The sequence below is a fragment of the Chinchilla lanigera genome, unplaced genomic scaffold (genome assembly GCF_000276665.1).
Source record: "Chinchilla lanigera isolate Chin_1 unplaced genomic scaffold, ChiLan1.0 scaffold00094, whole genome shotgun sequence".
Taxonomy (NCBI): Eukaryota; Metazoa; Chordata; class Mammalia; order Rodentia; family Chinchillidae; genus Chinchilla; species Chinchilla lanigera.
Window position 1 is genome coordinate 1,915,194 of NW_004955495.1, and position 12,356 is coordinate 1,927,549.

The 12,356-nt window shown below is 60.8% G+C and overlaps 1 protein-coding gene across 6 annotated transcripts in view; it reads left to right on the plus strand.

Annotated features, from left to right (window-relative positions):
* Positions 1–12,356, plus strand: part of Dnm2 (dynamin 2) — a 73,946-nt gene that overhangs the window by 54,550 nt on the left and 7,040 nt on the right. For 4 of the 6 annotated variants that reach the window (XM_005405626.2, XM_005405628.2, XM_005405625.2 and 1 more), the window contains exons 12-15: positions 1,397–1,467; positions 4,335–4,386; positions 5,216–5,227; positions 8,512–8,625. In XM_005405626.2, coding sequence (XP_005405683.1) covers positions 1,397–1,467; positions 4,335–4,386; positions 5,216–5,227; positions 8,512–8,625 — 249 coding nt within the window. The remainder of the gene's footprint in view (positions 1–1,396; positions 1,468–4,334; positions 4,387–5,215; positions 5,228–8,511; positions 8,626–12,356) is intronic. The other 2 variants (XM_005405630.2, XM_005405629.2) reach the window with 1 other exon arrangement.

Here is a 12,356-nt window from a genome sequence, read left to right on the forward strand (position 1 = left end):
AGGCCGGAAAGTCTCCTGCTTGGTCCCATCTCAGCACCAAGTGCTCAGGGGCACATTGAAAGCAGGTGACTGGCCTGGGGCCAGTGGGGGTCCAGTTGGAGGCACCAGAGCCTCTGCCCTGCAGCCCGGCCTGTTCTTAATGGGCCCCAGGCCAAAGAGCTGTCTCAGCTGCGGTTCCCACCAGCCACCTCGCCCTGGTCAAACGGCTGAGGAGGGGCTGGCAGGGCAGTGAGTCCCCAGGCTGCACCTGTCCTAGGGGGCGTGGGGGCCTCCATGTGCGTGAGTTGTGTTTTCATATTCTCACTTGGCCAAATTACCATGGTGCTTTTTGTTTGTGTTTTTAACAGTTTATTTGGAAATCATTTTAACATGAGAAAGATGACAAAAATACCCATGGGTTTTGTTTTTGTTTGTTTGAGATGGGGTCTTGCTATGCTGTTCAGGCTGGCCTTGACCTCACTTTATAGCCCAGGCTGGTCTTGAATTTCGTGAAGATCCTCCTGCCTCAGCCTCCCCAGTGCTGGGATTACAGGCATGCGCCACCACGCCCGGCTCTTTGCTTTGTTTTGAGACAGGGTCTCACTGCATAGTTCAAGCTGGCCTTCACTATATAGCCCAGCCTGGCCCCGAACTCATAGGGATCCTCCTATCTCTGCCTTCTGAGTGCTGGATTTAGGGGTGTGCAGTACCGTGCCTGGCCATTTGTGTTTTCTTTATTCAGAATCAATTATTGTTACCCTTTCATTTTTTTGAGGCAGGGTCTCACTATGCAGTGCAGGCTGGCCGTGAACTCAGCACAATCCTCCTGCCTCAGCTTCCTGAGTGCTGGGATTACAGGCATGCGCCACCATGCCCGCCCCAACTGTTTTGCCCTGCTTTTTTATTTGTTCTGTGTGTGTGCAGGTTTTGCAGTGTAATATACGTGGTGTAACCTGGCTCGGGTGGCATTCAGTGGCAGAGCACGTGCCAAGCATGTGCAAGGCGCTGGACTCCATCTCAGCGCTGTAAAGGAGAAAAACAAGGGGAAAAACAATAAAAGGTTTGGCAGGCGGAATCACCTGCCCCTGAAGGCGCACATGTTGCGATTGGCAGAGCCTAGGAGTGTGTCAGTTCCCGTGGCAGGCAGTGGCTTTGCGGGTGGGACTGAGGATCTTGACACAGATGATTGTTCTGTGCAGCAGAGCCCCCGTGAATCTCGTTCCACAGCTTGGGAACATGAGGTCACAGCCGAGGTCACAAACCGAGACTCCGGTCTCCCCTGGGAAAGGGCTCCCCCTTGGGCCTGGGAGGCCTGGCGGCTCTGCGCCCCCTGCTGGCGAGTGCGGAAAGCATCCCGTCTGCTGCCCCTCGGTGCTTCCCTGAGCTCCATCCTCACCACGACCCCATCTTTCCCCAGATTCTTCTTCTGATCGACATCGAGCAGTCCTACATCAACACAAACCATGAAGACTTCATTGGATTTGCCAAGTATGTACCTCTAGGGGCCGCGGGGGGAGGGGCGGTGGAGTTCGGGCTCCCTCAGAGGGCAGGAGCCAGAGTCTCGCTCGTGAGTCCCTGGGTGAAGGACAAAGCCGCTCGAGAATGCCAGACGCCTCCGCGGCCGAGGGTGCCGCTCCCGGCGTCCCGCCCCGCCCAGGGTGAGCGGGAGGATGAAGGGGCCGCTCTGTGGTTGCACTCGGCTGCCGTGCCTCGAGACTTCTCAGAGCCTTACGCACCCACGGGTCTACAGCTTGGCTGTCTTGGGGCGCTCTCGGGGACGGGCATTCAGGACTGTGTGCTTCCGAGGCACGCCGCTGGGATCGGGCTGTGGTCTAGGCTGAATGTTGATGCAGGTGATAACGGCCTTGGGTGTCGCCCGAGTCCGTCATTCCACAGCAAGCCAGGCATCCAGAGACTGTTCTGGTGGCCTGGTGGGTCTTCCTGCACGTGGCTCCCGAACCCCTGCCCAGTGCAGCGGCTCCCCGGTGCCCACTGAGCGGAAGCTGCGCGCCTCCTGGGCATGCGTGGCAGTGGAGCTGCTGCCTCTGGGTACGCGCAGTGGCGGAGCAGCCAACCCGCCGGCCGGCCAGATCCCCACCCTCAGAGGAAGGCCAGACGTGCCGCCAGCAGTCCGGGCGCCGTGTGCTCGGAGCCATGTGGGGCTGTGCAGGGTCCCCTGGAATCCAGGGCGTGACCCTGGCGTCCTTGAGGGCCATGGGGCCGCGGCCCGAGCGGTGCAGTGCGCCGGGCTGGACACTGTGCAGACGCCGAGCAGGGTGGAGGGAGCATCCTCTCAGCGCTGGGCTCGCGCCGCTTGAGTGGGATGAAGGAATGGGCGGAGACCCGAGCCGCTCCCCAGAGCCCTGGCTGGGCGGCTGCCCCGGAGGTCCTCCCGGCGCCGGGCGTGCGCGGGCAGGCGATGCTGGCGCCCTCCTTGTTTCGCTGCTGTTTCCTCACCGTAACGTCTCTGCCTCTCACACTTCATCCGCAGTTCCTTCTCACAATCTCTCCTGTTTTTCCTTTGACCACTCCACTCTTTCCTCTGGATTCCGGGGCCTTCCCACTCACCCCAGCTGTTACTATACTGAGCAGCTGCTCACCGGGTGGGTATTGCCTGCTGTGTGCCTTTGCCCTGCTGTGTGAACGGGGACGCCTCGGCCGGGGGGACGTCGCAGGGGCCCGCTGGATAGTCAGAGCCCACACTCGGAGCTAGGGCTACAGCTGGGCCTTCGCGCAGGACAGTGCTCAAACAGCCATTGGCCCGTGCAGAGGGCTGGGGAAGTGGGAAGGAAGACCCAGAGGGCGGGCAGAGGTGGCAGCCACACCCCGCAGGGAGGCCCTGCAGGCCGTGTGGACGTGCAGGCCTGAGGGTGGCCCCTGCAACAGGCAGGGAGCCAGGAGCCCTTAAGGAGTAGCGTGTGTGGGACCTCGCCGACACTTGGTGAGTGTTGGCTGTGCGGGTCCCGCGTCCTTCAGACACGGTTGATGCAACTTCTCCCTGTACTTGAAGGTTCTGAGCCTCACTGTGCTCTGTACGTGCTGCAGACAGGAGCCAGATCAGAAGCCGTAAAGTAATCTCTTGAAATGTTAGAGGAAAATACTGCATAAAATTCAGCCCCCATCTTCTTCTTCTTTTTTTTTTCTCTAGTAGTGGAGGTTGAAGCTAGAGCCTTTGCACTGTTATATCCCCAGCCCTTTGAAAAAACAAATTTAATTTTGAGACAGGGTCTCTTTAATTTGGACCCCCCTAGACTCAAACTTATGATCCTCCTGCCTCAGCCTCCCAGAGTGCTGTCGGTACAGGCATGTCCTACCACACATAGGTCTGCCTTCGTTCTGTGTGTGTGTGTGTGTGTGTGTGTGTGTGTGTGTGTGTGTGTGTTTTGAGACAGGGTCTCGCTATGCAGTTCAGGCTGGCCTTGAGGTCACTTTGTAGCCCAGGCTGGTCTCAAACTAGCAACGATCCTCCTGCCTCAGCCTCCTGAGTGCTGGGATTACCTGTGTGCACCACCACGCCCACCTTCTACCTTCATTCTTAATTTCCAACCTTTATCCATGTAGACAAAAGCTCTTTATCCAACAACCAATTTGAACTTTAAGGCAAAAACCCCAGCAGCAGCCAGCTGGTTTGCTGTTTGACATTTTTCTGAAATTTCCAGCTAAAGCAATAAAAAAGAAGGGAATGACAGGAGATAGAAACCACTTATAGGCTTTGCTCTGAGTGTTGGAGTGGAAAGTACATTAGAGTCAGTAAGGGGTGGAGGAGGAACCCCCGTAAAAGTCGGTGGCCGTTGTCTGCACCTGAATGAACGTGGCAGGAAATAGGTGGGTGAGGGAGAAAAGAGATCACAGACTGCAGACAAATAGGGAACCTTGTCGGAACACACCCCGTTGGCCTTGGAGGTCCTCCACCTTGGGTCAGGAGCCGAAGATGCCTGACATTTTCGCATCCAGTAGCCATCCCAGGGCTGGGGGCCTTGTGGACAGAGCTCCTCGCGACCTCGTGTTGGCGTCAGGGTCGGGAAGGGAGAGCAGGGGAAGCTTCGAGTATCTGACCACCCCCAGCCCGGCCTGGGTCCCCTGCAGCCGCCTCCTGGGCGTTCGAGGATGCACTGGGGAAGGAGCAGGCACTTCCAGGGTGGCGGAGATCAGGGCCTAGAAGCCTCAGCTTAAGGGGGTGCCTTCCCTTGCTCTGCGCCCACAGGCAGCTCCTCGTGCACCAGGGCATCTCTGCCCGTGGCTGGTCCGTGGGCCCCCAGGGAACAAACAGACCCCCTCCTGGGCCACCAGGGCCTCTTGCTCCCCACCCCTCCCGCATCGCGCCCACATGTGCCCTCTCTGTGCTTTGGTTGCAGCGCCCAGCAGAGGAACACACAGCTGAATAAGAAGAGAGCCGTCCCCAACCAGGTAACTCACCGGCTGCGGCCGCCACCCCTCCCTTGGGGACGGGAGGGCTCACCAGGGTGGCCGCACAGCACATGGGATGCCCTGCCAGGAGTTGACCCCATAGCCCCAGGCCATCTGGTCTTCCAGCCTCAGGGTCTGAGTGCGGAGGCCTTGGCAGAGCCTGGAGGTAAATGTCACACCTCCCTGCTGACATCGAAGGTCAAGGTCAGGTGCTAGTCCTCAAGGCAGGGGCAACATAGCAGCCACCTCAAGTGTCTGCAAGCAAATGGGGTTTCCCAGCTTCTGCCCCAAGGGTAGAGGGCCTGTAGGTGGGAGCCATAGAAGGTGCACTACCACCAGCAGCTCAAAAAAGTCTGGGATGGTTTGATCCCCATACTCTGAACATTAATATCATGCCCCAGATGGAAGCCTTATGAAATAAGGTCAGCGTCATGAGAAGTCTCTACCGCCCTCTCCCCACTCTCCATATCAGGCCGCAGTGGGCGGGGGTGGGGGCTCTGCTATTTATCTTGCACGATTATAGAACTGATTGAAAAAAGAAAGTAACCACTGCATGATTTGTTTTGTTTTTTGTTTTGTGCTTGCATAGGTAATATATATATTATTGCTTTTTCATTTTGGGAGATGATAATGAATTAAATAATTAACACCATGAGTATAATTAATAGCATGTAACCTTTTTTCTTTTGCTGTTTTTTCCCCCTGCTCATGTCTTCTCCCATTACTGTGCTTTTTCCTGCTTTTTCTCCATCCCCTCATGTCCCTTCCATCTCTTCCTCCGCTCACTCTTCCTTGATTTGCCCACAATCCTAACTTTGCATTCTCAAAGGGGGAGATCTTGGTAAGTACCTGCTGAGTGCGGTAGTGACCATTAGAGAATCTCATAGTAGTGGAGACCCTGCCTGCCGCATAACCCCCCCGCAAAATAACAACAACAAAAAACTAAAACTCAAGCTAACCTAGAGCCCCCATATTGCACTGTCACTGGACTTGGTGTTGTCCTGGCTGTCCACTGTCCTCACGTAAACACTAACCTGACTGCTGCCTTTATTAGAAGCTCAACTCCTTCCGCTAATTCCAGGCAGATTGTCTGGTGTTCCATAGGTCAGGGATGGCAAATACCACGCCTGCCTCCCCTCCCTTCCCTGCCTGCGGATGTGGACCGTTTTGTTCAAGCCCCACAGGAATTTATTTTTGATACTGCTGCTTCCCCAGGGCAGAAATCACTCACTGACTAGAGTGGGGTCCACCTGCAGAAACTCCCTCCTGTGCCCCTGGCAGACATGACTAATCAATCCAGCAATCTTGTGCCATCGCTCCTTTGCATGCCCATGGCAGGCATAGCTCAGCAATCCTGGTATTCTTCCTTAATAGGCATGCCACCCTTCCCTCTTATGTGACTAACTAAGGTATGTTTAACTTTTCCACCTGCTGTCCTTCCCTGTGTCCATGCCAGGCATGAGTAATCAGTCAGTCAGGGACCTTTCCTCTGGCTGCTCCACTAGCCTCCTGTTTCCATGGCTACTATGACAGTGGATGAGACTCTGATAAGGTCCACTTATCCTTTGCCTGGGACAGACATCACTAATCGATCTAGCACTCTTTCCTGCCACTCCCAAAATTCTCGCCACAGTGGTCCCAAGCTGCTACACCCAAAGCTGAATTGTATTTGCCATCCCTGGTATGGGTACTGCCTGCTTCCTTTGCAGGAGCCCTCAGCTGGGCCCCAGAGTGGGGCAACAGGGGGTGCGAGGCCCAGCCCTGTCCAGGAAGGAGCAGAGGCTGCTCCAGCAGCAGGCTGAGCCCACTTTAGGCCTGAGGGCCACTGGATGTTCTCTCACTGCCAGCTGCTGAGGACTGGGCCGGCCCTCCTGCTGCCCTCTGCAGAGATCTTTCTTCAGCTGAGGCAGTTCTGTGCCAGCTTGGATGCCCCTGGATCCTGGCTGATACAGATAGAACCGAAGTGCAAAGCCTGGGCTGGTGGCGGGCGAGGCTGGAGGAATAGATCAGCCTTTGGCCTGTGGTTCCCTCTTGCACCCTGTCGCCGTCCCCGCCAAGTGCCCATGACCTTGAATGGTGTCCTCTCCCACACAGGCCAGGCCAGGTGCCTGCTTCCTCCCCCACTCCCCAGAGGCCTTGTCACCCCCGCCCCAACGCCGTGAGTGTGGCCTGAGCGCCTTCCCTGCCCGGGACCCTCACCCAGGGAGGATGCTGGCCGGGCCTCCCCACGAACCCAGCCGCTGCTCCTCGCATGCTGCCCACAGCACCCCAGGCAGCCCCTCCCCCATGTGCGCCTGCTTGCCCGCCCCTTGCCCCAGCCTCAGGAGCCCCCACGCCCCTGTCTCCCAGCCCCGCCCCGCCCCCACCTCCTTCTGAGGCCCGTCCCCTGGCCTGCCCTTAGGGACCCTTTGTCCCCACTGTCTAGCGGTCTAGGTGGCTGGAAGGGAAGGTGCTTTGGGGCTGCTGCCGGCCTGGCCAGCACCCGTGCTGCGAGGCTCACGGCTGCTCCTGGGCTAGCTCCAGGCGGTGTCGCTTGCCCTAGCCACGGTCAGAGGCCGGTGGTCCAGGCCAGTGGGGCGTGGCCAATAGGACAGCTATATCTAGTGGCGCCGAGGCGCCGGATGTGGGGGAGCAGCAACCTCCTGGGCCCTCGTTTGGCCTTCCGTGGGTGTCATTCAGCGACTGCACCCAGACCCGAGAAGCTCTTACTCTGTGCCACGCGGGGACTAAGACCCGTGGTGGACAGAGGAGCAGAATGCAGCAGTTGAGGCCCACACGGCCCGGGGCTTCTGGGGCCCGAAGCAGGGATTCCCTTCTGGGTCCCTGGCAGGACAGCCTCACCTCATTCTGGAGACCAGGAGTGCCAACAGTGTCACCAACCATCCTGGTTTGCCCAGCGTTAAAGCCAGGCTCTTGCTGCTGCCCCGCGCGCCCTGCGAAGCCCGGCTGAGTGGGTCGCCCCGTCCCCAGGGAGGACGCTGTGGTCAGAAGCAGGGTCCCCACATCACTTGTCATCCCAGGCCTTGGCCCTAGTGAGGGTGGCGCCGTACGCTGTGCCTGGCCTTGATGGGGCTTCGGCACGGTCCCCGGCCTTTGGAGGCGGCCTCTGCCTTCATGGCCACCCTGGGCCGGCGGCCTTGAGACTCGACATCCCTGGGGCAGGTCAGGAAGTCCTTCGTGAGAGCTGCCCACCGCAAGTCACCCAGGTCACAGTGACCCTAGGCCTTCTCCCTGGGGCCGCCTGGTGGCCAGCCCCAGCCCATCCCACCCAGAGGAGCCCACACCCCGTGTGCTTTCTCACGTGGCCTGTCTGCGTCTCCACACACTGCCCACTGCCTGGGGTCCCCCATCCCAAGGCGAGGGGCGGGCTGCGGTCCACTCAGGCACCATGTCCCAGGGGCCATGGGGCCCTGAGAACGTGGCCCCCCAGGATCCCTGCATGTAACTGTGAGGTGAGCCCCTGTGCAGGCCGGGCTTCTGCCTCCACGCAGGTGACAGCCACAGCCAAACAAGTGCCACCAGAGTCTCCTGCCCGTCATCTCCTACCCTGGGCATCATTTGGAGAAAAGTGCAATGGCCGAGCCACAAGCTGGCTTGGGGCACGGTCCTCACCCTTAGCAGTCCCCGAGGGTCCTCGGGGGAGTGACTTCATCCCAGCTCTCAGGGTAGAAATGTCCCCTCCTGCCCCCGCCCCGACTTGGTGACCTAGGCAGGTGCGCTCACAGCCCAGGTGATGGCGGGGGCTGTGTGTGTGGAGCCTCAACCCTGAACGCAAATCAAGAAAGAACTGTCCCACGGTGGACGACTTCTCCCTCCAGGGACGGTAGCCGAGAGGTGCAGTCTGAGGGCATCTCTGGGGACCTTGTCCACCCAAAGAAGGGCACGTCCACAGGTGTTGTGTCCCCTGGGCCCAAACGCCAGGCCCGCACTCCTTTCCTGCGCCCCGGGCCAGGGAGGCGCTTTCTGTCTGCCACCTGCTGGGCACCCTGCCCGGTCTCCAGCTGGGAGCGCTTGGGGCTGGAGGTGTCTTTGCCACGCTGTGGGGCGCAGGTGCTGGCCGCTGTGCTGGGGGGGTGGCCTGGGTGGCAGGCACTGCGCCCCACTGAGCCGCACCCTCCCCCCCAGGTGATCCGCAGGGGCTGGCTGACCATCAACAACATCAGCCTCATGAAGGGCGGCTCCAAGGAGTACTGGTTCGTGCTCACGGCAGAGTCGCTGTCCTGGTACAAGGATGAGGAGGTGAGTGGCGCGGCGCGAGCAGGTGGGCACCGCGGTGTTGTCCTGAAGCCTGGCTCAGGGACCGCGGCTGTCAGGGCTAGCGGGCTGGACTCCGAGGTGCCCGTGGCGGGCCTGATGGCCGAGCAGTGCCCGGAGGAGGAGGAGATGGGAGGGCAGGGAGCTGCCGCAGGCCAGGCTTGGGCGCAGGGCCGGGCCCCTGGGTGTGTGGGTCCTGTTGCCTGTGGCTCGGCCAGCCCCTTAGCTTCTCTGGGCTCGTGTCCGTCTCTGAAGTAGAACCGTGCCTGCCCCTGTGCAACGCGTGGCCGCAGGAGCAGGTGGGGGTCTGTACATCCACGTCATCGGGCGGAGACGGGGTGGCCTGTGGGGACGGCGGCGCAGGGCCCTGCGGCATTGTCGGGAGGGTTCAGTCTTTCAGCCTGAGGACTGCGCTATGCTCTGGGACCTCAGCCCGGCACTGCTGCCTGGGACCCTTGTCCTTGGAGCCAACCCAGCCTCCCCTCCTGGTGGGCCCGTTTCTTCATGTACATACGTATTGGGGGTAGCCTTTTTTTGTTCTGTTTTGTTTTTTTGAGACAAAAGTCTTACTATGTAGCCCAGGCTGGCCTCGAACTCATGGTGATCCTCCTGCCTCAGCCTCCTCCTGAGTGCTGGGATTTCAGGCATTCACCACCATGCCCAGCTAAAGAAGTTTGGTAATTGCTTCTCAGCTCTCAGTCAAGGCCCAAGGGGCAGCCCCAGGAAGGGAAAGAAGGGCCAGACCAGCTGAACGCTGGCTCCGCTGGTAACCCCTGAACAGAATCTGGCCACACAGCCACTGAGAGTGGGAACCAAGCACGCGGCTAACAGATCGAGCACTGTCTAAGAAACCAGGCAAGGTTGGGATGGTGGTGCACGCCTGTAATCCCAGCACTTGAGGATCGTTTCCGAGTTCGAGGCCAGCCTGGGCTACAAAGTGAGCTCAAGGTCAGCCTGAACTGCATAGTGAGACCCTGTCTCAAAAAGACAAAAAAAAGGTCACAAGTTCTAGCCCTGCCAAGACTTAGCAAGACCCTGTCTCAAATTAAGAAACAGAATAAAAACAGGACCGAGATATAGTTCAAAGTAGATTTTCAGATTTTTCTGCAAACAAGAAAAAAGACAAAGAAAGCGAGGGCCTGAGAACTGGGGCTCGAGGGCCCGGGTCTCATCAATATCTTGGGCAGGAGCCCGGCCCCCGGCTCTCCGCCTGTGAGGTCCACACCACAGCACCTTCCTGCTCTGGGGCCGCAGGAGTGCAGAGCCCGACCTCAGGCGGGCAGCCTCACCTGCTCTGGAGTCTGCCCTGGGAACCCCACCCCCCACGCGCAGAGAGGCCAAGGGCTCAGAGAGAGAGGCCTGGTCACCCAGGGGGAGGCTGTGGCCTCTGCAGAGCAGACTTGGCTGCCGGCCTGGCCCAGGGGCTGTGGGTGGAGAGGCCAGGCTTCCCCGGGGGCCTCCGAAGCCACAGCCGGGGTCTCCTGCTCTCGGGGACGTGGGGGTGCTCCCAAGCCCATGAGCTCCCAGCAGGCGTGGCTGGGGCAGTTTTCATGGCCCTGTCCCCAGCCGGCCGTGTTAAGTGGGGGGCTGTTTACAAAGCCCTGTGCTGGGGATGGTAGCTGGGAAAAGCCACTGTCTCCCTCCTCAGCAAACCCTCAGGCCCCCTTGAGTCGGCACTGCCGTTCCCAGGTGGGGACGCTGGGGCCCTGGTCAGTGACCTGGAGCGCCCTGTCCGTACTGCCACCCCCCATCAGATGTGGTCACGCCAGGGGTGCGGGCCGGGTGAAATGCGGTCATCTTGCTCCTGCCTGGCCCTGCCCTGGACCCTCTGGAGCCACACAGGCGTCGGACCCCTGTCAGGGTCTGTTGAGATCCAAGGTCGAGGGGTAACAGCTGCCTCAAGCATTTCCGGTGCCCCAGCAGCCTGCAGCGGGAGCGGTGGAGGAGGCTGGCGAGGGTGTGGCCCGGCTTCCTTGCCGTGGGCTTCTAAGGAAGCCTCGGGGACACGATCACAGCTGCAGGTGGCTGGGGTGAGGGCTCGGGGTGGCCTTGTAGCCTCTTGTCCCCTCTTCCCGTCCCCGCGGTCTGACCAGAGCTGCTCCAGATGCCTTGTCCTCGCTGGGCAGGCAGGGGCACCGGACATGGGCAGGCCTGGCTTATGTTCAGAAGAGCTGAGGGTGGTCTCCTGGGGTCCCACCTGGGGTGCTATGGACCGGCCGCCAGGCCTGGGCCTGACACACGTGGGTGGTGGCATCACAGGTCGGCTCTTGTTCACCGCTGGGAGCCACGCACCCCGCTGCGGGCCCCTGACAGGCCGGGGCAGCGCTGGAGGCAGCCTGGGCGCCGGCGGTAATGAGAACCAGGCGGCCTCGGAGGGGCCGGGTGTGTGTGTGTGCGCCCCAGATGCGAAGAGTAAGGGCCGGGCGGGGCTGGCGCGACGTCCTGGGTGGGTCCCAGCCCTGGCCCTGATTTGGGGTCCCAGCAGGCAGGACCCTCGGCGTCGTGCGTGCGACACCTTTGTAGGGAAGCCGCAGAGAGAAGCAAGAAGTCAGGGTCTCTTTATTTCAGGAATAAACACGAGGAGAAATGCACGGCCCGGGACGGGGCCCCTCAGCCCAGGGCTTCCCTCCTGCCTCCGCCCCGTGCCTTCTCCCGCTCAGGCTCGTCTCCTGGGGCCTCGCCCGTGCGAGTGGAAGGTGCTGCTTACCTCCGAGCCTGCCTTCCCGGGGGTGGCGGCGCATTTGGGGAGCCGGGGGGCGGGGGGGGCCTCCAGACGCCGCTCGCCCGAGCCCAGCCTAACCAATGTGCAGACTACTGTACACACGCAGAGCCTCCTGAACAGGTAGTCTGAACACTGGGGCGGCGGGGCCGGTGTCTGTGCCCTGGGGCCCCCGGCCACCCTGCGAGCCGCAGTCTGCTCGGACGTGGCAGGGGCAGGGGTGGCCGCCTCGCATCTGGAGAAAGCCGTGCGTGCGCTTCCAGGAAGTCCGAGGGAGCGGGCGGGAGGAGGGCTCGGGTCGCGGGCCCCTGTGCGGGGGAGGGGCCGTGCTCGCCTGTGCCTGCGTGTGTGTGTGTGCCCGGCGCCTGTGCGCGCGCGCGTGTGTGTGTGTGTGCGTGTGTGTGTGTGTGTGTGCGTGTGCCGGCAGCTGCAGGAAGGCGGCCGCCGAGTCCGGGGCACTCACACCGTAAGCACGTCCAGATGTGGTGTCTCGCGCACAGCCTGGATGGCCTGTGACTCAGTTCCTTGGCCCTGCCGGCCGCTGCTGCTTCCTGCCTCATGACACGCGAGGGTGGGGACCCTGGAGGGCCTTCCGGAAACTTCCGGCAGGGCGCAGATGCACGCCCCAGCCCCACATTGGCTCCCCTGCCCCGCCCGCCGCCGCTGTGACAGTGCTTCACGTCCCCCGCTCCCCGGGGCTCCCAGTCTGCAGCCCGGCGTGGGCTGCGTCCCGTGCCCCACGCCCTTTCCTTGCTGTGCAGGACGTGGCAGGGTGCCGCTGGGGCCTCACGGCGCAGGAGGCACTGAGCTTAGTGTTTCGCCGCTTGGCCGGCCGCGTACCTGTGTGCCCGCCTGTGCTTCTATTCTGCCTCCTCCCGCCTGTTTTCTCCTCCTAGTACTGGGGGTGGAACCCAGGACCTTCACACGGAGCTCCATCCCCAGTGCTTTTTTTGTTTTTGATTAAATTCCTATGTTGCCCAGGCTCCGCTTGAACTTA